The sequence below is a fragment of the Mustela lutreola genome, chromosome 7 (genome assembly GCF_030435805.1).
Source record: "Mustela lutreola isolate mMusLut2 chromosome 7, mMusLut2.pri, whole genome shotgun sequence".
NCBI lineage: Eukaryota > Metazoa > Chordata > Mammalia > Carnivora > Mustelidae > Mustela > Mustela lutreola.
Genome location: NC_081296.1, coordinates 71,155,849 through 71,180,236, shown reverse-complemented (window position 1 = coordinate 71,180,236; position 24,388 = coordinate 71,155,849). Strand labels below are relative to the sequence as shown.

Below are 24,388 nucleotides of genomic sequence, written 5' to 3'. Positions count from 1 at the left end.
CTGCATATCATGCCATTAAAGAGGGGAACAACAACTCAGCACACTTACGTGTCATAATACCCTAGTCAGGAAGTTAATTGTAACAGTGATGCTCAAAATTACCAAGACCAGAAGCATCCACATCACCTTGGGAACATGTTAAAAATGGAAATTCTCCTTTAAAAAAAAAAAAAAAGAAATTCTCAGGCCTCATCCAGCCCTCTGGAATTAGAAATTCTGGGAGTGGGGGACCTAGGGTGGCTCAGTGGGTTAAGCCTCTGCCTTCAGTTCAGGTCATGATCTCAGGGTCCTCGGATCAAGCGCCGCATCAAGCTCTCTGCATAGCAGGGATCCTGCTTCCCCCTTCTCTCTGCCTGCCTCTCTGCCTATTTGTGATCGCTCTCTCTGTCAAATAAATAAAATCTTAAAAAAAAAAAAAATTCTGGGAGTGGGGCAAGCAATTTGGTGTGTTTAACCAGGCGATTCTGATACACATAAAGTTTTGTTATAAAAAGCTTATTCAGTGAATGGTGCTAGGACGTTGGTTAACCAATAGTAAAATGACATATATATACACACACACACACACATATATACACACACATACACAAAAAGAATTTTATATATTATATATACATATAATGCCTGGAAAATCAACATTAAAAATTTTATTCTAAATACCATCTTTAATCTCTCTGAGACACTGCTGTCTGTATCCAAGGGAATCCGTTAATCTTTATCCTTCATTTTGAACTCATGTACTTTTTTAAAATAATTTTTTAATTTTTTATTAACATATAATGTATTAGCCCCAGGGGTACAGGTCTGTGAATCACCAGGTTTACACACTTCATAGCACTCGCCACAGTACATACCCTCCCCAATGTCCATAACCCAACCACCCTGCCATGTACATTTAAAAAATTTCTTAAGTTTAATTTTGTGGTCAAACCTTCACAAACAAGTATCTACCTTCAGCTTTCTTGTAATATTTAGATATTATGGCCATTAATTTCACTAATAGTAGGATTAGTAGGTTGAGTAAAAGCTGCAGTGCTAAAACAAAATTTCTGTGTTAGAGCCCAGTTTAATGGTTCTTAACTTTTTTTCAAGATTTTATTTATTTATTTGAGAGAGAGAGACCATGAGCTCAAGCAGGGGACGCAGCAGAGGGAGAGGGAGAAGCAGATTACTCGCTGAGCAGGGAACCTGACATGGGGCTCAATCCCAGGACCCTGAGATCATGTCCTGAGCTGAAGGCAGACAGTTAATCAGCTGAGCCACCCAGGTGCCCCGGTTCTTAATTTTTTTAAGGTCATCGACTCTTCAGAGAATCTGTTTATAGAAATGGACATCTTCACCACAAAAATACACATATTTAATGTTCGGTATAAAATTTCAGGATATCTTGATTTAATTGTAATAGGATAAAGATTTGGTTAAAAGCTGATGTTTTGTAGGATGTTACATATTTTTGGTTTGCTTATGTTTATTATTTTAAACATTATTCTAATTATTCATTATTTTAACTTATTCCTTCTTCCCTCTCACCTTTACCCCAAGGTGGATACATTGCAAACAGCCTAGCAATCATGACAGATGCGCTTCATATGTTAACTGACCTAAGTGCTATCATACTGACCTTGCTTGCTTTGTGGCTCTCTTCAAAATCACCAACCAAAAGATTCACTTTTGGATTCCACCGCTTAGGTAGGTAATTGGGAGTTTCTTTCGGTTTATAAGATTTCATAGTAAAACCACAATGAACTATAACTAGCCTCTGAGTAACTGAAGTCTTTCTGGTGATAACCTATTTGAATAAAGCAGATGAAAATAGATAAACATGATTTATTCAGATACATATACTCCAGGGTACATTCAGTCTAGTCAGCTAAACAGTTTACACATACCCAATAATACAGTAATCACTAACTGTTGTTCCCTATTTCCTGAAGATGTTAACAGAAAAAAGTTTACCTTATAGTTTATTCAAATAGGCAAAACCACATGGGTTTATGCTAATGTGTATTAGCTTCTTTCGCTATACTTTGGGTATTTCAACCAAAGCTACATAGCCCAGATCTTAAGCAGTACTATATGTTTCACATATACTGTGTGGCTAAGCTTCATTGCTGCCATTTTATCATCATAATTCTGTAAATGCTGATAAGGATTCTTTGCTTGACCAAAGTTTATTCAGGAAACTAAACCTCCCGAGCCCATCTGTGCACTTCTTTAAATAATCCTGTTTTAGCAAGAACCCTGCTAAGTCAGTTGAACAGAACCCACACTCTCAGTATCTGGTAGGTCATCTCAGAGGTGATATCTCATTGCACTGGCCTGTCTCTAGTGAAAATTCTCTTAGGTCAGTTTAGCCAGAATCCCCCTCAACCCTTATGTTTCCTCTTAGTAATTTTCCATCCACTGACTTGCCGATAGAGTATTCAGAGCTGAACCCAATCTCACCCCACCCACTGCAGAGTTCTATTGCACTGGTCCTGTACCTTTCTTCATAGCTTCCCCTCTTGAATAAAGTCTTCTTTACCATGTGTTGACAAGTGTCATTAATTTTTTTTTCTTTAATAATGTACATGTTTTTATTTTCCTATTTTGAATAAATATTAATATTTGAGAGGTTAAAATCATACATTGTTATCCATACAACTCTTTCTCTGTTACTGTGTTTTTAGATTTTTTTTTACTTATTTTAAAAATATGTATGAAACAATTTACTTGAACTAGTATGTGAAATGCCATATGTTCGGATGTCATTTGATTAGAATCCAGAAGTTGACATTTAGGTAGCTTTAATAAAACCTGTCTTAAAGATCCAGAATTAACAACTTGCAGTTTAATTTTGTAGAGACACTGACCTTCTTGGCTAATACATGAGTAAGTTCCTCCCCTTCTTGGTTACTTTTTAGGCTCATCATAACTCAGCATCTAGGTCTTCTAAAATTTAGTCACTGGGCCTTCTATGTAAAACTCCATTGTGCCTGAAAGGCTCTATCTCAACTAGCTATCCAGATCATCAGATTGGGACATTCTCTGGCACCCCACCTTCAGCACTCTGAGCTGCTTGCTGTACCAGAGAGTTAATGCCCTGACGTGTGTCTGTGATTTTTTTTTTCCCACTTCACAGTGCAGCCACTGCTTACCAACGTACTGTACAGTCATTTCTTAACTGATTGCATTGGGCTTTTTGAATAAATTCAAGATTACTTTCAAACTTTAATTTCTTGTGATTTAAACACCTTCAATTTAAGATCTAACATTCAAACATAGCATCAAGGAATGGGGGTTTTACCTTCCACCACTGTTTTGAAAGAGTGTTTCATTTTGTCCTGCAGCTCTTAACCTTTTAGGTTATAGACCCCTTGGACCATTAATGAAAGTAGTAGAATTCTCCCCCCCACCAAAGAAACATTCAATAACAGAACATAGAAAGTCCTACATATAATAAGAACACATAATCATGAAAATCCTATTAAATATCAAAGAAATACTTTATCTAGTCACTTCATTTCTTCATACACAACAAGCACTGTGAAAAGAGAGAAAATAGGACTGACTGTTCCTGTTTATCTCTGCAAGTTTCTGTAGAAAGTCAAATATACCTTTTTCCTTAGAAGTACAAAGTTTACAATTATGGATTAGATACCAGCATTTGACTTATCTCTTCTGAGAGTTCATTCAAATAAAAACAGCAGAGAGAAGCAAGTCACCAATAAACACCTTTCGAAGTTAGAAGATAGATGGGAGGGGGCCAAAGGAAGAAACAAGCCAGGAAGTTGCAGCCCAGTGCACACTGAGCCAGGAGCTGGCAGCCCCACACTTCTCCATAGAAGACTCAGGGATAGAGCTGAGCAATAGTGAGGACTGGGGCTGAAAACAAGAACAGTTAACTGAATGACTATAAGTGGGAAACTGCTCACACTTGTCCATTCTGTTCCTACCTTCCTATCCCCACTCAGGTAGCCTGCATTTTCCCCCCATGCAAAGTACCATATAGTTCTTGAAAGATCTTGAACAAAATGTCTGGGGAGAGCTGAGGCTTGTAGTGTGGAAGTTGATGTTCCAAAATAAGTCTTTATCATATTAGAATTCAGGGTTTTGCACATGTAATGTGTGGTTCCCCTCCTCCAAAGTAATACATTTGTTTTAGTCTGCCCTGCCTTGCACCCCTTATTAGTAACCATTTTAATTAGTTTATGGCTTATCCTTCCTCATTTTCTTTTTGCAAAGAACTGTTTCCTTGTCCTTCTGCCCTAAATGTAAATGGACAACCAACGACCTTTTAGCAATAAGAAAAACAGAAAAATTAGTCCTAGAGGAAAGAAAGGTGACTTTAGAAGCAGAAGCAAATGTTTTAAATCATCTTATTAATATACTCAGAATAATAAGACAGTAAAATATTTTGAAAAAGAAGCATATAAGAAAAAGGTCTTTGAAATGTTACTGCTAAATTTTTTCTAAAAATTCAGTACACAGACTAGAAAATATAATCGAAGTCTTAGGATATATAGAACAAAAAGATAAAAACAGGGGGAAAGTTTAAAGCTTTTATAAAAGAACAATTTAGAAGGTCCAAAGATTGTGCTTATTAAGAACCTCAGGAAAATGTTAAAAAAAAATAAAAGGGAGTGACTTCATATAGGCTTCCTTTTGGTGTGATGAGCATGTTCTGGAATTAGAGGTGATTGTGTCGTAACCTTGTGCACTGAAACCCACTCATCGGTGGTGCACTTTAAAATTATTAAACTGGAGAATTTTATGTGGGTGAATTTTATCTAAATTTTTAAAAATTATCTTAAAAAGGAAGAGAGTTACTGAGCTACAGGTGGGTGAGTATTTCCCAAAGCTAGGGAGGGACTCAAACCTTTACACTAGAAGGGCCTTATGGGATCTTCATTTTCTTTGTATTGCAAAATTTTATGAGGATTTTGCAGATACAGAACTTATTTCACTTATTCTGCTCTTTGGGGAGGATTAGAGAGACAGCAAGGATATGTAGAATTGAATAAAGCTGTAAACCACAGCAGGGGCTGTCTTGTGTTCCACAGAATATACTGCTCCATGAGTATTCTTTTCAAGCTCTGTGAACCTCTAATACCAAGACTTGGGGATTCAGGTCCTAAAAAACGCTGCAGAAAAAGTCCCCCTAAGAAACTTCTGGTGTTACTGTTGTTGAATTTTGTTTTGACATTGTGGATTATGGGGGGGAGGTTAGGACAGGAGTTAATTTTTTTCTTTGTTGATCTGTTTTGTAAATATGTAAAACTTATGTTGCAAGAATCAAAAATGAGTTATTAAAAGAAAGGATTTACTCAAGAAGCTTTATTTTCATTCTGTCCCCTCCAACCCATCCTCTAACCCCATTCCTTATTAGTAATGATTTTTAACTTGTTTCTGGCCTACCCTTCCAGCATTTCCTCTTGAAAGTATAAGTGAATACATACATATATACCATACTGCCTACCTTATCCCATCCCCTGCCACCCTGTCTTATGCAAAAAGGCAGCATACTGTGTACCCAGTTCTTGACCTGGAAGTGTGTGTCTGTGGATGATAGATACTAGTTGTACCAATCCTTAAATTTATTTCCTTTCTGTTTGCTTCTAACAGTTTATACATGCCTAATAGGATTTATCACATTTTATAGCTATTTTCATGAAACCGTATCTTGTTCTAGACCATGAATGAAGTAGGGATGGAAACAGATAATATTAAATAAACTTTTTATGTCTGGCAGTAATAAGTGTGCAATATGAGATTATTAGCTGAATTATTGCTTATGCAGGCTAAGTAAATAAATAATATTATTCTGAGTAAATAAGGACATGAAAACTATGAGGCAGATCATTTAATATAGCTCAGGAACGTCCAATCACTTGTGTTTAGGGTAAATTAAACCAGTTTCCAAACTAGGAGTAGGGATATTTTTGAAATTTGAGGACTAAAATATCTGGGACTTGAGAACATTTATCTGTAGTTCTGAAACTGTGATCATATTCACAAACTACACTATAAAAAGTTATTTGATTCATAACATAATGGGGTGGAACAGCCAGTCTTCTCGGTCCCTTCAACTAAGTAAGAAATTAGTTGGGAGTGTTTCCCCCAGATGTCAGTCAGAAACAGTCCTATTTGTTTTGGTACTTTCCACTTTTAAAGTTTTGGGAACAAGTTGTCTTTGGTTCAGATCTGAGATCTGCAGTTTTACTAACTATATGACCTTTTAGAGATGACTTAATCTAAGTACAAGGTTTTGGGGGATTTTTGGTAAAATATGAATGATAATACTTGAATACGTAATGTGGTAAGGTCTAAGTACCTGAGGTGGTAGACCTGGCCCAGAATGAATTCCCAATAAAAGTTCCAATCTTGTTTCCTTCCCTCTTTTGCCTGCCAGTATATCACTCTGCCCACACTTTTTGCATCTCTCAGATGCTACACACTCCAAAATTATATGTCTTCCCTCCCCGCTAATTCCCTCCCCTCAGAATTCTTCTCTGAGCATAACTGTCTCAGCTAGGTAGTGGGAGAAAAGTAAGGTGATTCACCCTGATGATTAAGCAGCAGTTTTAGAGCTGTGCTTTTAAACTCAGGTCTTTGGTAATATGTTTTTAAGATTTATTTATTTATTCCAGAGAGATAAAGGGGGGAGGTACAGAAGGAGAGGGAATCTCAAGCAGACTCCCCACTGCATGTGGAGCTCCACATGGGGCTCAATCTCCACCCGAGCCAAAATCCAGAGCTAGACGCTTAAGCTACTGAGCCACCCAGGTGCCCCTTTTGGTAACTTTTTTGGAACTGTGACTAAATTTATTTTCACACAAATCATTTAGTGAAGGTGAGAAAGGTGGTTTTAGATTTGAAGGGAGTACCAAATAGCTGCCTCAGGAGTCTGTTCCATTCTGGTAGTACATTCCTTTCCTTCACGTGAGCTCACAGATTGTGTAAAGTCATTCAGGTTTTCCTTTTCTTTATCAAGTGGCAGCTCTTTTGTGGGAAAAGAGAGAGCAGGCTAGAAACCATATATGAGCTATTTTTAAGTGCCTTGATTTATTTGACTGTGGGTATGTCCTCTTACCCTGGAAGTTAATAAAACCTAGAACTTAATGAAACACACTGTAGCAGAAATCCTACAGATCCTTAGGAGGAACAGACTATTTCCCAGACAAAGGGGAATTGCTATTCGAAAGAAAACAGTACAATCCCCTTGTTTTCTACTTTTATTCTCTGTAGATTATGAGCTTAATTGACTTTTATTTATAAGGCTTTTCTTCCATTTCTTGGGCTGAAGAAGCTTCAAGGATTAGATAAAGATAGAGATCATGTAAAAGGACTTAGTAAGAGTTGTTTGTATTTGAAATAAAAAAGCAGGATTTACATTTTGGTAATGCAAATCATCAGCCTAGGTTAGCGAAGTAACAGTGCGGAGTGTAATAAGCAGAGTGTAGTTCCACTCAGCAAAGACCTTAGCAGACATGGCTAGATGATGGTTCTTCTCCTGTAGGTATACAGTTATAAAGCTAATTCTGTGTCATTTGCTATTTCATTCCCTGTTGCTAAAGGAACAGAAAGTATTCAGCTAAAAAATTTCTCTTCCCCATACATGCAGCCATGGTTAGTCATTCATTTTAATAACGTCCTCCCACTCCTGACAAGGGTTATGCCAGTTAATGATTCACATCTTAGTGAGAATTCATATCACCTAAACATCTGGAAAAGAATAGATACCTCCTAGAAACTGGAGTTTTTGCTGAGACAGAAGGAAGACATGAGTGAGGTGGTCCATGTTGGATAGTCAAGAGTCCATTTGAGAGTGCTGGCCATCTTGGGTATGGGGTAGAGGGAGTGGTGAGAAGGCATTAGAGGGGCGCCTGGGTGGCTCAGGCATTAGGCATCTGCCTTTGGCTCAGGCTCATGATCCCAGGGTCCTGGGACCAAGCCCTGCATCAGGCTTCCTGCTCAGTGGGGAATCTGCTTTCCCTCTCCCACTCCCCCTGCTTGTATTCCCTCTCTTGCTAAGTCTCTCTCTGTCAAATAAATAGAACCTTTAAAAAAAAAAAAATTGAAAAGATTATTTAGAATAGGAACTGAAAGGCTCCAAACATGGCAACCTACTCTTGCCACCGGAATACCAGGCTAAACTGCAAAGTCTGCTTTGCAGTCTGCCACCTGGTATTCCGGTGGCAACAGTAGGCCACTAAAAAGTGATGTCTTTAGCCTAAGTGCATGCAGTAGGATTGTCTGTGGCTGAGTTGAAGTACAAATATGAATTCAGAAATCCTAGGCAAATCTAGCACAGCCCACTGATTTTCCTTCTTTTTCCTTCCTATCTTTTACTGGAAGGGTTTCAGTTGTGAAAAAAAGGAAGTACAGGAGAGACTGTGTCTCCGCTCTCCTTCCCTATTCATTTTTTTAAACCACTGAAACCTGTTTTTAGATGTTTGCTCTAGTTTTTGAGACAGCAGAAAGACAAGCATTATGGAATTTAAAGGAAATATACTCATTATTGGCATCCTAGCATTAGCGAAGTTAACACTTATGATAGGCCAGTACATTTAGGCAGCACTCCTGAAAAACAGTATGTTTGGGCTGAGTGTGGTTTATGTAATTGAAGCAAAGGGATACTCATTCACTGAATAGGTGCTCAATAGTTACCTGTTGATTAAAGGAGTAATACTGTAGGCTGGGGAGATAGGCAGTAAATATGTACACAAATGCAGTAAATTCCTAGAGTACTTCCTAGAGTAAATTCTAGGAAGCAAAGAATAAGGTACTATAATGGAGAGTAACAGGAGGACAGAGAAGGACTCAGTGTTTATTATATGAACCTTGAAAACCTCTAGTTTTGGAAATTTATAGATGTGTTAAAATATGCAATAAACATTTTTCATATTTTCTAGTACTATCAAAACTTGACATTCATCTCTGTTTTCTCCCATTTGATTTTTTTCTTACCATTTATGAGTCATTTAAACCAAAACTGCCTATTCTCTGGATGTGAAATTCAGGGTATATTTTGGTCTTAATACATCATTGACCATAAACATGTGTTTATATTTCAGCTGAATTAAAAGACCTAAGTGATGTTATAATAAAAAACACATATTCACTCATCTTACTCCCTCCTCCAGTGCTCCAGTTCAGTCAGATGAAGTGATTTAATTATTTGTGTGTAATGTAGCAAAATATGTTGGAACTACTATAATAATAGATTTTCTAGAATTTCCATAAAAATCTCTTTCAAGAGTTTTTCATTTATGATAAATTTCCATTTAGTCAAGTTTATCTAAAGCTACTGGGGTCCTAACTTTCATGGAAATCTAGGGTTTCAGTTGTGAAAATTCTGGGTCTTCTTTCAAAGATGAAAAATCCATGCTGTTGTGTTCTCCTTTGTGTTGAAAAACTTTTTTGTATGTTATGTGACCAGAGACTAAGCAAGAGCAAGAATGAGAAGACTGGAGCAAGTCAGAATTTGGTTGTTGGTGGAAAGTTTCCCTTTCTTTTAAATGTTGGGAGGCAAAAACCTTGCTTGTGTTTATCTACATTCTGTCATGTTAAAAAATACTTTGAAAGGGGTGCTTGGGTGCTCAGTTGGTTAAGCATGCAACTCTTGATCTTCAGCTCAGGTCATGATCTCAGGGTTGTGAGATTAAGCCCCTTATCAAGCTCTGTGCTGAATTTTTATAAGTAAAGCGTATTGCTTTATAATTTTATATTAATAATTTGATTAAGTCATCTTTTTTTTTCCAAGATTTTATTTATTTCTTTGACAGAGAGAGATCACAAATAGGCAGAGAGGAAGGCAGAGAGAGAGAGAGCGAGGGAAGCAGGCTCCCCGCTGAGCAGAGAACCTGATGCGGGACTCTATCCCAGGACCCTGAGATCATGACCTGAGCTGAAGATTCTTCTTAAGATTCTCTTGTTCTGTGGGGCACCTGGGTGGCTCAGTGGGTTAAAGCCTCTGCCTTTGGCTTGGGTCATGATCCCAGCAGAGAGCCTGCTTCCTCGTCTCTCTCTGCCTGCCTCTCTGCCTATTTGTGATCTCTGTTTGTCAAATAAATAAATAAAATCTTTTAAAAAAAAAAAAATTCTCTTGCTCTGTCCCTCTCCACACCACACCCCCTTCCTTCTTCTCTTAAAACAAAACCTATGAAAAGAATTATAAATGCTAATTTGTCCTATTCATGATATTTTACCAGTTTAATTTATTCACAGTGAAAGAGCTTTTATCAAAATAAATGATCATATTACTACTACTAGGATTTTTAGCTATGTAGTATTATCTGTGCCTTTTACTTCTCAGTTATAAATCTCAGGCCTAAAAATATACATAAATTTTTTCTGTTTTTGCATTTATCAGTATTCTGTCTAAGACATTTTGACAGGTGATTAGAATAAAAAATAATAGCCGAATGTCTTTGCTTTTCACCAAGGGGTTGAGACACAAGTCACATTTCTTATTAATTGCTGGAAAAGGGATATCATTGATATCAGCATCCTAATATGTCACTTTGGCAGTTTCTAGGAATCAGCTGAATTCCATTACTATTAACTGTGGGTAGACATTGGGATCCCTTTTATGCTACTCACATGGCTAAAAACTGGTGTGGAAAACTGCAGGCTGCAGGTGTCTAGTGGGCCTTCTAAGTGTGGGAGTCCTCCCTGCCGAGGATCTCTGTTCATGCTTTAGTCTGACTTTCATTTTACTTTATTTTGAGATAAGATAGTTTTATTTCATTGGTTTTGCTTTATATGAAAGATCACTAAAAGGTGATTTTAAGTGTTTAGGAAAATTATCACTAGGATATGGAGTTGCCAGATTTGGGTGTGTGGCCTGGGAGGGCACACACACATTCTTGCAGGACTCCCAATATGTCTGAGATATTGCATGGGACATACTTATACTAAAAAATTATTCACCTGAAATGCAAATTTAACTAGATATCCAGTATTTTATCTGGCATACCTACTAGTGTAAGTTATCATTTATCATCCAAACCAGTACACTTTTGAGAGTGAAGTAGGGCTTTTTAAATAATTATGCCAGGACAATGGTATAATTAATAAATTGGGACTATTCCAGGAAAACTATAAAGTATTATTAACTTAATTATAGGGAGTTTTGAAAGAATTTTTAATTATTGGTTTTAGATTTTCATAAATAATCACAACTTAAAGACAAAGTTAATGGCATAAACTTATATAGCCATGAATTTTTATAAGTAAAGCGTATTGCTTTATAATTTTATATTAATAATTTGATTAAGTCATCTTTTTTTTTTCAAGATTTTATTTATTTCTTTGACAGAGAGAGATCACAAATAGGCGGAGAGGAAGGCAGAGAGAGAGAGAGAGAGAGCGAGGGAAGCAGGCTCCCCGCTGAGCAGAGAACCTGATGCGGGACTCTATCCCAGGACCCTGAGATCATGACCTGAGCTGAAGGCAGAGGCTTAACCTATGAGCCACCCGGGCGCCCTGATTAAGTCATCTTAAAAACTATCTGACTTCATTGGTAGCTTCAACCTTGACACATGATTAAAGTTCTCTTTTCTGGGAGGGTAGAGGGGAAGAGTTTGAGAAGAAGAATTGGTTTTGTTGTTGTTGTTGTTGTTGTTGTTTTTAAGTAAATTCTACTCCCAACTTAAGGCTTCAACTAACAACCCCCAGATCAAGGGTTACATGCTAGCCAGCCAGGTGCCCCAGAATGGTATTTATTAAATACCATTTTTAAAGGAAATTTCTCTTACCTTGTGAGTAAAATGAAGCTACCACTAGTATATGAACTTCACAGTTTAAAAATATTTTATTTTTTTTAATATATGTGTTCTTTACCATCAGCAGTTATAACTTAAGAGGAGAAATTCCATGCATTTTCTGTCTTGTATTTGGCTTAATTCTTCTCTTCTAACCAATTTACTTACTATTTTTTGGGATTTAGTAAATAACCTATTACTTACATTTAGCCTACCCTTCTTAATTGTATAGCCTTTATCATCTCCCCTTGTTCAACCTACCTAACCTCATTCAGCAAATCCATCCATCAGTATTTGCTACATGACAACCACTCTGTTGAGTGTCACAGTAAGTGTGATGTGGAATGGAACTGGTCCTGTCCTCAAGCTGCTGAGAGTCTGCACTTGATGTGGTAGTTTCTCCACAGCTTTGTGTATTTCAGAGTGTCCTTCCTGGGTTTTAGCCGTATGCGTCTTTTGAAGTGGGACAATTAGTATGTCAGAAATAAGTGTACCATGGTTTTGAATAGGAGCTTTATGTTGTATTATGCCAGTGTTTGTTCTGCTAATGCACAGAATTTTATTGGAGTTTTAGCTACATTAGTGAGATGTGTTCAGGAAACAGCTAATAACTGCTACATAATTTTTCTGTGCTGTAATTTATGCATCAAAATGAAAATGTATCAAAGCTCAATATATTTGAACTGCCTGGAACCTTTGAGCAATGACTTGACTCAGATAACAGTTTCCCAGATTGTTTTACCTTTAACGAGATTACTCTCTGGTTTCTCTAAAGGAAAAATTTTCTTTAAAAGTATTTTCTTGCTTTTATTATTTTGAGTGTCAATAGTTGTTTTATATTTTATATATATATTATATACTTTTTATATATAATATATTTTTATATTATAATGTTAATTATTTTAAAATGTAAATATTTTCCATTGTCCTATTGTGTATCTTGAAAAGATATAAGATTATCTCTACTATATACTTACGTGGTAAAAGTTTATATGACATAAAAGCATATATAGTGCAGTCATCCCTGTCTCCCAGTCAGCCATTTTCTTCATAACCAGTTTTTTATCAGCATTTTGTATATCCTTTCAGAGATTGCATGTACAGATATCATGTATATATAAGATATAGCTCTCTCTCTCTCTCTATATATATATATATATACATACTCCTTTTTCTTTTCACATATAGTAACATGCCATACACACTTTGCTTTTTTCACATAACACTGTATCTTGGACAGTACCCCTTATCAGAACATAAAAAGCTATATATCCCCTTTTTAACAGCTGCATAGTATTGCGTGTTATAGGGCCCTCTCACTTTCTTATTGTTTGCTATTTTATACAGTGCTTCATGAATAGCTTCATAATATACCTCATTTTGTACATATGCAGCTCAGTTAGCATGAATGTGTGTATCATTCCAAGAAGAAGCATTGCTAGGTCAAAGTGCATTCATGAATACTTGTATGCCTTGTTTTTCTTTAGTCTAAAGGTAATATGTGTTGGCGGTAAAACTTAAAACATTTCAAACATTACTGAAAAGAATAAAATGAAAACTAAGTTTCCAAAGCTCTAGTCCCACTTCCTAGATGTAACACTCTCTTGTCTTGTGATTATCAATTTGCATGATTTTTTTTCAACATAAATGGCTTTATGATATTTCACTATATGGATATATCATATTTTATCCATTAAGTTCTTCGTTGGTGGACATTTAAGATGTCTCTAGATATTTTTTGATAATAGTGAATTAATAGTGAAAAACTTTATAGGTATATCTTTGCATATATATCATGAGTTCTATTGAATAGATTCCTAGAATCAAGGAACACATGCATTTAAATTTTTGATTCATTTTACTAACTGCTCTCCAAAAAGATAGTTCCATGTGACATTTCCACCATTATATCCTTGCAAACTATAGCTGTTAACAAACTTTTTAATATTTACCAATTTAGTAAGAGACAAAGAATAACCATATTCTTATCTGAATTTCTTGTAGTGTGATTGATTTTGATAAATTGGTTTTTCTGTTAATTTTCTGTATATTAGTATTTATGTCCTTTATCCATTTTTGTTATGGGTTCTTCACTTTATTATTAATTTGTAAATGTACTCTTTTACTGGGAAATTAGTCTGTGAGCATGCATGTTACCAATAATTTTTTTTCAGTTTTTCATTTTTTTGCCATGTATATGGTCTGTTAAATATACACAGTTTGACCCTAAAGAGATGAGGAGGAAGGTGTGGAGTGGGGAGAATGAATTAGTGGAGAATCCAGAGCAAACTACTCAACACTTTTTAAATTAAAAAAATAACATGAAAGAAATTAAATACAGTGTTTTTAATCTCTTTGGAGGAAGGATATAAATAAAAGATTGTACAATATTTAGTTTGTATGAAGTGTAATAACCGTGCTACAGATATATTTGTTGTTTATATTTTTCCCTCCAGAGGTTTTATCAGCTATGATTAGTGTGCTGTTGGTATATGTACTTATGGGATTCCTCCTATATGAAGCTGTCCAAAGAACTATCCATATGAAATATGAAATAAATGGAGATATAATGCTCATCACTGCAGCAGTTGGAGTTGCTGTTAATGTAATGTAAGCTTTATTTTAAATAAAAGTATAAAAGCTTTATTTTTTAGAATAGTTTTAGGTTCACAACAAAACTGAGCAGAAGGTACAGAGATTTCCTGTATACCTGCTGCCTTCACACACGCATAGCCTTCACCTTTATGAATGTCCTCCCTCAGAGTGGTACGTTTGTTACAGTGGATGAACCAGCAAACCAGCATTAACACATTACCCCACAATATCCCTAGTTTACATTCGGGTCCATTCTCTTGATATTGTATATTCTGTGGGTTTGGACAATTTTATGATGATATGTATGAACCATTCTGGTATCGTATACTGTATATTGTTTTCAATTAATATTTTATTAATTTTTAATAAATTAATATTTTAAAGTTCTGTGAACTTAGAGACTATTGTACATGCATTCACTAATGTGCAGTGGTATCTTTATGTATCTTAAAATTATATGTTATGTTAATTTTTCTTATAAATATTAGTAAAACATTGATGGAATTCTAAATTCCTCATTAGTTTGCTCAGTTATACTGAAGTTTGACAAATAATTTGGAATTTAAGTGGGACGAAGTTTTTTTTTTTATTATAATTAACAAGACTTTTTTAAACTACAAACTTTTTCCCTAAAAGCTATGAAATTTTTAGGTTATATACTTATTTGGACCAGTAGTCAGAAAACTTTTCTGTAAAAGGCCGGATAATAACTATTTTAGGCTTTGAGAGCCATGTAGTTTCTGTCACAACTGCTCAGCTCTGCTGTTAGAGAACAAAAGTAGGCACATTTAATACGTAAACAAATGAGCACTGCTGTGTCCCAATAAAACTTTATTTACAAAAACAGGCAGCGGGCCACATAGGGTTTACAGACTGTGGTTTGCTAATCCCTGCCCTACTGGCTTCCATTCCTATTAAAATAAATCAGTCCTGGGACGCCTGGGTGGCTCAGTTGGTTAAGCAGCTGCCTTCGGTTCAGGTCATGATCCCAACGTCCTGGGATCGAGTCCCACATCGGGCTCCTTGCTCAGCAGGGAGCCTGCTTCTCCCTCTGCCTCTGCCTGCCATTCTGTCTCCTGTGCTCACTCTCTCTCTCTGACAAATAAATAAAATCTTTAAAAAAATAATAATAATAAAATAAAATGATTCAGTCCTTACCACAGCCTTTTAAACAAAATCCTGTGTACCTTTCTCATACCTTAGCATTCTTGCTCAGTTTATTTATTTTTAAAATTTATTTATTTATTTGTCAGAGAGAGCAAGAGAGTGCACACAAGCAGAACAGCAGGTAGAGGTGAGAGCAGGCTCCCTGCTGAGCAAGGAGCCCCATGTGGGACTCAGTCCCAGGATCCTGGGATCATGACCTGAGCCAAAGGCATATGCTTAACAGACTGAGCCACCCAGGCGTCCCTTCTTAATCACTTTAATGTACCACAATGGCTGTCCTGCTTTTTTGAAACACGTAGAGCACATTTTCATCTAAGAGCCTTTGCCCCCGTATTCCTTCTGCCTAGAGCACCACCACATGCTGCTTCCTGACTTGATCCAAGTCTCCTCTCAGAAGGAATCTCAGGCCTCTGACAGACTACACTCCCCCAGCACTCCATCCCCTCGCAGCGCTTTACTTCCCTTCAAAACATTTGCATTGCCTGGCAGTCTATTATGTATTTATCTGTTTACTTCTCTGCCTTCTCTGCTGGAACATAAGCTCCATGGGGATAGGAATATGTCTGTCTTATTCACGGGTTTTTTGTTTTTTTAAGATTTTGATTATTTATTTGACAGAGACAAGTAGGCAGAAAGGCAGGCAGAGGCGGGGCGGGGGCGGAGGAAGCAGGCTCCCTGCTGAGCAGAGAGCCCAATGTTGGGCTTAATCCCAGGACCCTGAGATCATGACCTGAGTCGAAGGCTGAGACTTAACCCACCAAGCCACCCAGGCGCCCCTTATTCACTGTTTTGATGCCAATACCTAAAACAATACCTAATACATAATAGGTGCTCATATATATATTAAATGAATGAGTTCCATGTTGCCTCATTAGTGTCTGATTTGTAACAAATCCTTTTATCAACAATACTAGGAAGAATAATAATGTTTTCTTTTATTTTTGACAGAATGGGTTTTCTGTTGAACCAGTCTGGTCACCACTCCCATTCCCACTCCCTGCCTTCAAATTCTCCTACCACAGGTTCTGTGTGTAGACACAACCATGGGCAGGACAGCCTGGCAGTGAGAGCTGCGTTTGTACATGCCTTGGGGGATTTGGTACAGAGTGTTGGTGTACTAATAGCTGCATACATCATAAGATTCAAGGTAATATGATTGCTACTTTTTCTATTTTAAATTATATTTAATTTCAATATTAAGAATATTAACATAATTGTCTTTTATCAATATACTGGATACCAAAGCCAGTCTTACTCATTTTGCATTTGGGTAGGCTTAATTGAGCCATCAGTATAGCTCTTTTGCTAGCACTAAACACAATAGTATCATTTCACATAGTAGCTTGTCTGTAGCTGGCTTCCGGACTGCCTTCACTGGATAACTCAGTTTTAAGCCATGTCACTGAACTGCTAGGTACTGGAATGTACACTGGACTAGAAATCCAGAGACTGGAATGTACACTGGACTAGAAATCCAGAGACTGGGGTTCTAGTCTTGGCTCTGCTGTTAATGCTTTGACCTGAGCTAGTCCCTCCTCCTTTGTAGGAGAAGCTTAGACCAGATATGTGGCTGCTAAAAGTCCTTCCAGCTCTGATATTCTATGGTTCTGGGTGGAAGATTTAGAGAAGGCACAGAAGAAAACAATAGAACAAATGATTAAACTTCTGGAAATATGTCTTAGAAGGAAAGGCAAAAAAAAAAATTTTTTTTTTAAACAGTCTAGGAAAGAGTGAAGATGTTTCTCAATTGCAGTATTCAAAAATAAAGGTATTCTTGGGCGCCTGGGTGGCTCAGTGGGTTAAGCCGCTGCCTTCGGCTCGGGTCATGATCTCAGGGTCCTGGGATCGAGTCCCGCATCGGGATCTCTGCTCATCCGAGAGCCTGCTTCCCTCTCTTTCTGCCTGCCTCTCCATCTACTTGTGATCTCTCTCTGTCAAATAAATAAATAAAATCTTAAAAAATAAATAAATAAAGGTATTCTTTAGTCCTGGTACAGAAGACTAAAGAACAGGGGACAGAGTATTGCTTGTTTCTGCTTTACAGTCTATTTTACATTGGTCTATATTTAATCACACAATTTTGGTCTGTTACTTTTCAGCCAGAATACAAGATTGCTGATCCCATCTGTACATATGTGTTTTCATTACTTGTGGCTTTTACAACATTTCGTATCATATGGGACACAATAGTTATAATACTAGAAGGTAAGATCTCACTTTCATATCCCCAGTGTGGGTTTCTTACTGCCCTTAATCAAATTGGGGGTGGGGGGCACTCTAGAGTAAGAGTCATGTCTTTTCTTTTCTCTTTACTGATGCTTATTGGGCTACGGTTAAACCACTTCATGTGTATATAACATATAAGAATTGATGTACTCTTCCCTCTGTTACCCATTTGATCCTTACAATAGCTAAGGTAGGTAGGTAGGGTGGACATTATCCCCACTTACCGACGAGGAAATTGAGCTTCAGAGGGGTTATATAACTTGCTTACTTAAGGTAATGCTGCTAATAAACTGTGGAGTGAGGACAGAAATACAACTCTTGATTCTTGGTATAATTATGTTTAGTGATTTATTCATTCTTTAATTCCCATTTAACTTGCTACTTTGTTATATTTTCAACCTCCCTCCTTAAAATCCTATGACTGAGTGTGTAAGTTCTCAACACCAGGTTCATCATCATTGGATATTCTCTTTTTTCCCTTTTTTTGTGTATCCTAGCTTATTTGTTAAAGGAAGTATTCAGATTTGATATTTCTTTTTAGAGAGAATGAACATTCTAAAAGTTATTAACCTCTTATACATATCTTGCTTTATGTGTGCATGGTTTGTCTTAAGGTATTAAGATATTTTAAAGTGTCCATTTAAAGTGAATTTGATAAAGCCATTTGGTTTCTTTGGGGGAAAACAAAAAGTTCTGTCAGTAATGTATAACTTTCTTCCCCAAAATAAACTTTACTTTTAAATGATATATTCTAAACTAACAGGTGTACCAAGCCATTTGAATATAGACTATATCAAAGAAGCCTTGATGAAAATAGAAGATGTATATTCCGTGGAAGATTTAAATATCTGGTCTCTCACTTCAGGAAAACCGACTGCCATAGTACACATACAGCTAAGTATGTTGCTGACAGTAAATGCTGGGGTTGATGGACTTTAGTATTAAACATCTGTGCTTATAATTAAGTAGGAGGACTTTTCTGCTGTAAATAATTGCTTTAAGGGGAGGGACCAGGCTTTTCAAAAGGTGAGTGACAGATCAGTAACAACAGCAGAGCAATAATTTTTGATCTCTAAGATGAGACTTTTTTTTTTTTAAGATTTTATTTATTTGAGAGAGAGAGAGAGAGAGAGAGAATGCACAGAGGGGCAGAGGAAGAGGGAGACTGCTGAGCAGGGAGCCTGGGAACATGACCTGAGCCAAAGGCAGACACTTAACCAACTGAGCCACCCAGTCACCCCTAAAATGAGACGTTACAAATTGATTTTTGCCTTCAGATTAAGGCATGAAGAATATTTACCATCCTTTTTCTACAATAAGAAAACCTGTTTTTATTTCTTAAAGTCACTTTGCAGATTGATGCTTTTTATTTATTAAAGTAATAGGCAGGGGCGCCTGGGTGGCTCAGTGGGTTAAAGCCTCTGCCTTCGGCTCAGGTCATGATCCCAGGGTCCTGGGATTGAGCCCCGCATGGGCTCTCTGCTCAGCAGGGAGCCTGCTTCCTCCTCTCTCTCTGCCTGCCTCTCTGCCTACTTGTGATCTCTGTCTGTCAAGTAAATAAATTTTTAAAAAACTTAAAAAAAAAAAAGATAAAGTAATGTACATATGGGTTTTTTTTTAGGCAAAAGACTTAATTGATGTCTAGTATTCTTTCTCTACCTGTGAGTGGACTGGAGGGATTGAAATATGAGAAAGCATCCTGGCTTTGGAGACTGGTGTACTTCTCTAACAGAGTAGCTTCAAGAGGGGAGAAATCAAACTAATAAAAATAGGTGCACTGTATGCTGAGTTTGTTATTCCCCTATGTCATTGTAGCTTTGTACACTGAGTAGTAATGATATTTTCTTGACATTGCAGTTCCTGGAAGTTCATCTAAATGGGAGGAAGTACAGTCCAAAGCAAAGCATGTATTATTGAACACATTTGGCATGTATAAATGTACTATTCAGCTTCAGAGTTACAGGCAAGAAGTGGACAGAACTTGTGCCCATTGTCAGAGTTCCAGTCCTTAACTTTATACATTTTTGGGACTACTGCCTTATTTATCCTGCAGTCACAGACCTGAGAGCAATAAATGCACACGCCTGAATGAGACAATGGAATCCCTGCCAGCTGTGTCCATATCAAGCACAGGTCTCTCAGAACAATCACTCCAGCCGGACAGTGCTAGTTTCTGTTTAATGGTAAAATGAGACTTCACCCTGACTTTCAGAGGAAGATGTTTCCAACACTATTTACAGAATAAGATGTGACTCTACAGATACCTCAAAGAAGACAATCCAAGACCACACTTCATTAATTATGACAGAGTACATGTCTTAAAGGAAGCATCAAGAATTCAGTATTTACATTTAAAAATCCTTTTTAAAGACCATTTTTTATCAAGCCAGTGCTGGAAAACTGAATTTTTTTTTATTATGTAATCTTGACATCCAGCTTCTGGAATTTGACACCCAGCTCTCTTTTTACAGAAATTATTTCTCAGCAGATTTCAGAAAGTACTAGACGTTATCCAGAGAGTGGAATAAGCATGTATTCCCATGTTTCAGAAATGTTTTACTTCACAAATAACTTAATGTTATTATTATAGTTATACTTTATAAACAGTTTTTGCCAGATGTTATGGGGTTTTGCATCTCAAAGTTAACATTTTGGGTTATTTGCAATGTTGATCAGAACTAAATCTTTACATATTGTGATCACTGTCATGACGATTATTTAGGAAATATTTTCAGTACTATTCTGAATGGCAGAAGTTCATCTTAAACTCCAGTTATGATATGATCATGTAAAACAAAATACAGGAGTAAGGATGGAGTGTGGAATGTCAGATTTAAGTCTTCCTGAAATCACTTTTATTGTTCATGGAATTATCTTTACTTAAGACTAGGAGGAGACTGCAAAATGTGAACAGTGATCCTCTGTCCTTTCAAGAACTGAAAGTTTGCTTGGTACCTTGCTTCTGGCCTCCTTATCAGTTAGTCAGTTTGTGCCCTTTCAGGGTAAAACTCTGGAGGACTAAGGGTCAGTTTGTAATGCCCATCTTTCACATGTGTATTAAGCACATTCCTTCAGAGAGATTTTTGTTTGATTATATGAGTCAGGGATTCTCCAGGGACTCCAGAAACCCTAAGATATAATTTTGAGGTTTTCCAATAATACCATAGCAGAAATGCCCAAAGAGATAGGGAGAAGACATTATTCTGAGAAAAAAAAAAAGAAGAAGAAAGAAGAAAAAAGTCAAGGGTTTTTGACCTAGTGTTTGTGTTTTCTTAAAGCACAGGAATAGGGGTGGACATTCAGTCTGTGGTATGGGGAGGTTAAACATGAAACTGTCCAAAGGAATGCAATCTAATTGGTAACAGTTGTGTTAAAGAGGCAGCTGTGAATATTCGTTCCATTTTGCAACTGTTGGTTTTGAAATTATCTTTATGCACTTTAAGAGTCCATTTTCACAGGGACGGTTTCTTAACCAAGAATGGCTGTGGCTCTTGGAGTTCTCAGAGACCCAAGAGTAGCGGACAGTGTAGAACAGACAGGTTGTGAATTGAAAGCCGACGTAAACATGCTGATGACTTAACAATATCAAAGAAGGATAGGAAACAGATTTCATCTTTCTACCAAGTACCTCACTATAAGTAAACCGAAGATAAAACCTGAATTTACCTAAGAGAGGATTATGAGTTGGTATCCCCCCAAAAAGGGTTGAGGAGGGATAATTGTATCTAATAAAACCCAGTAAGTGTTTATGGAATTGAATTTAAAATCAACTTTAGGGGATTCTTACTGTGAATCCATTTAAAAATAATGATTTGAATTTATCAGAATTTGGGTGGTATATAAACTGTTAATACAAATTCTCATAATAGGGAAGGCAAATAAGAATAAATGAGAAGCACTTCAGTGGACGTCTGGGCATTTATGGACTTTAGGGTACCTAGCACAAGAAGGGAAAAGAATAATCATTATATACTAATGGATTTTCATATATTTGTAGTTGTTTCTTATGTCTACTGAGCTTGTTTCTTGTAAACTTCCCTTTGTCTTGAGTAGGTATATCTTTTCATATCGACCTGTCCTTGAAAATTTACTTGATAAAAGAGTCTGAAATCCACTTGAGGACTGAAAAGGAGCTTTGTGTAAAAGGCAAGAAACACGGAAAACTTACGTAAATCTTAATGACTGTGTTCTATTTAAAGTGAGGTACACATGAAGTTTCCTGTCTTTGTCTTTTGTAGCAAGAATTACAGATTTTGTACTTTACTGGGTCTGTGGAACTGAGAATTGATAGATTTCACTTTTTATTACTTGACAAAACCCACAAAGGAGGATATGAATTTAGCAGGTACGACCAGGGGACCATGGTCTACCTCTGATAAGAAGCCTTGTATCTGTCCCTCACCTGTTGAGCTGCAACCCTGAGTTACACCCCCAGCAAGCCCTCACAGGAAGAGCTCTCCACCGTCCTGTGACAAGCGGTGGGGATTTGTGGATAAACACCTAGTGTGGTTGATTTTGCACTGGGCAGTTCTTCAGTATGATCTATTTTAATTAACATTTACAAATAATCAGAGTTAACTTGTGTACTTAAAACCTGTGTTTCACAACTCTGGCCAGAGGTAGCATTTTGATTTTAGGGAAAGACCTATTTTTCATTAACGACCATGCTGCCTTAGAAATCTCATGTGAGGAAGAGGGTTGAATAAAGTATCTTTCAGAGGGCTTTGAAATGCCGAATCACAAGCAAATGGAATTCGCACATACACTTTCCATTAGCTGTGCCTCGTGTAATGTGAGCCCAGATTTTCGCAGCTCTCAGCTCCCATCAGTATTGTTTGCCAAATCACAGGAGCTCCTGTTTTACTGTTTTCCTTACAAATTTTGGTACTTTATTTCCATTTTCTAAAATGAATTTTCCTGCTCTTAAAGGTCTCAGTATTCTGGCTCTGTCTCTTGAACCCAGGTCCTCACTGACAGTGTTTGTCTTTTCAGTAGAATTTTCCCAGACTAGACACACAGGATTAGACACACGAGCTTCTCTTTCATTTTAATGTGAGGAAAACCATCTTTCAGAAACAAAGTATCACTTATAAATGTATTTCTAGGTGAGGAAGAATGCTTTTTTTTAACAGCTGCTTGTCCTGATCCAGATTTCTCTGCACACTGAACTTTAAAGAATAAGTATGATAGAAATAAGCTATACTATAACCATGAGTGAAGATCATTTCTAGTAAGAAGACTCTGGGTCTTGTTTCTCAAACAACCATTCTCATTACTTTTGAAGATACAGTCATTTGCTTCTGAAACAAGCACAATTAGCTAAATTTATTTTTTTTCTTTTTTTTAATTTTTAATAGCCCAGTGCAGGGCTTAACTCATGACCTTGAGATCAAGAGTTAGTTGCTTAACTGACTGAGCCCCTGGGTGCCCTAAATTAATTTTCTTTTTATGAATTTATATAAATTGGCTCACCATAATGAATAGTGTGTTCCTACAGAATTTGAGCCCCTTTGGCATAAGGTTGTAGGCAATTCTGCTGTTGACTCTACCTACAATAAATTTAAAGTTATAGAATATGTTAATTGATACAAGACTAGTTCATTTGGCTCAGTTTGTCTTTGAATCAAGCTCAGTTCATGAGCCAGTTGAGTATTAAGTCACAAATGAATAGTGACATCTTGCTGTGTGCTGTGTTGAGGGGAGGTGAGTCTCAATTCCAAATGATTTAAGTTTTATTTCTAACTACAGATCTGTCCTGTGAATCTTGCCAGACAGGGCATGATATTTATTTTACAGCTCACCAATCGGGGTATTTTTCCGATGTTGGCAGGAACGTGCAAATTAGAAGAAATTGTCGTGGGGGAATCCCTCAGTATTGAATTGTATATGCGCATTCAGGCCATCCTGTAATTGATTTCTCGCTTACAAAGGGTTTATGCTGTTCTTCTAATCATATTGTAAGGACCAACAAACATTTTCTGATTTTTGTAAGACTGGAAAGCATTTATGGAGACTTTCCCAATTAAATCTATGACAGTGTCAATTTATAATAATGTAATTAAGTATATTCTGATGTAACTGCAACACAAAATTGAAATGGCCAGTAGTATGTCAGCTTTGCACCTGGAAGATACTGTATATTTGGAAAGCTTTTGCTTCTCTAAAAAAATATATATGTTATTAAGTAAGCCATATCACAGTTTAAGAAATTGTATATACTTTTCCATTTGCCCTTTCAGAAACCAGGTATTTTGCATATGATTGATTTTGGGAAGATTTTGAAGCTGGGGTTTGCCCACGTAATTTAAGATCAAAGTATAGTATATGTATTGTATTTGCAATTTTCAAATTGTAATTTCCTATACATTTATTATTGTTTTGCCGTGTGGTTTATTAAAAAATGAAAACATACAATCCCCCTTAAATCTCTGGGTTTTTTTTTCATTGATTAAATAGTAGTAGGCCTTAAAACAATAATAATCTTTAAAAGCATTAGACAGTGGATTATAACCTAACTAGTCTTACCAACTCCCAATGGTCATGCCCTCTTAGACGTTTAAGAAATAAACCTGAAAAAACCTTCCTGATAAGGAGAAAAAGATATTAAAAGAATCTGTAACTTTTTCTGTCTGTCATTTATGATATCCCTGCAG

General features: G+C 36.7%; 1 protein-coding gene across 6 annotated transcripts in view; it reads left to right on the top strand.

Annotated features, from left to right (window-relative positions):
- SLC30A4 (solute carrier family 30 member 4) overlaps window positions 1-24,151 on the top strand; it is a 31,025-nt gene extending 6,874 nt beyond the window's left edge. For 2 of the 6 annotated variants that reach the window (XM_059181445.1, XM_059181446.1), the window contains 6 exons: window positions 1,543-1,689; window positions 14,204-14,357; window positions 16,458-16,656; window positions 17,609-17,714; window positions 18,499-18,633; window positions 19,593-24,151. In XM_059181445.1, coding sequence (XP_059037428.1) covers window positions 1,543-1,689; window positions 14,204-14,357; window positions 16,458-16,656; window positions 17,609-17,714; window positions 18,499-18,633; window positions 19,593-19,747 — 896 coding nt within the window. In that variant the 3' untranslated portion in view covers window positions 19,748-24,151. Of the gene's footprint in view, window positions 1-1,542; window positions 1,690-2,903; window positions 3,414-9,767; window positions 10,088-14,203; window positions 14,358-16,457; window positions 16,657-17,608; window positions 17,715-18,498; window positions 18,634-19,592 lie in introns of those variants that run through there. The other 4 variants (XR_009355547.1, XM_059181447.1, XM_059181448.1 and 1 more) reach the window with 4 other exon arrangements.
- The last annotated feature ends 237 nt before the right edge of the window (window positions 24,152-24,388 follow it).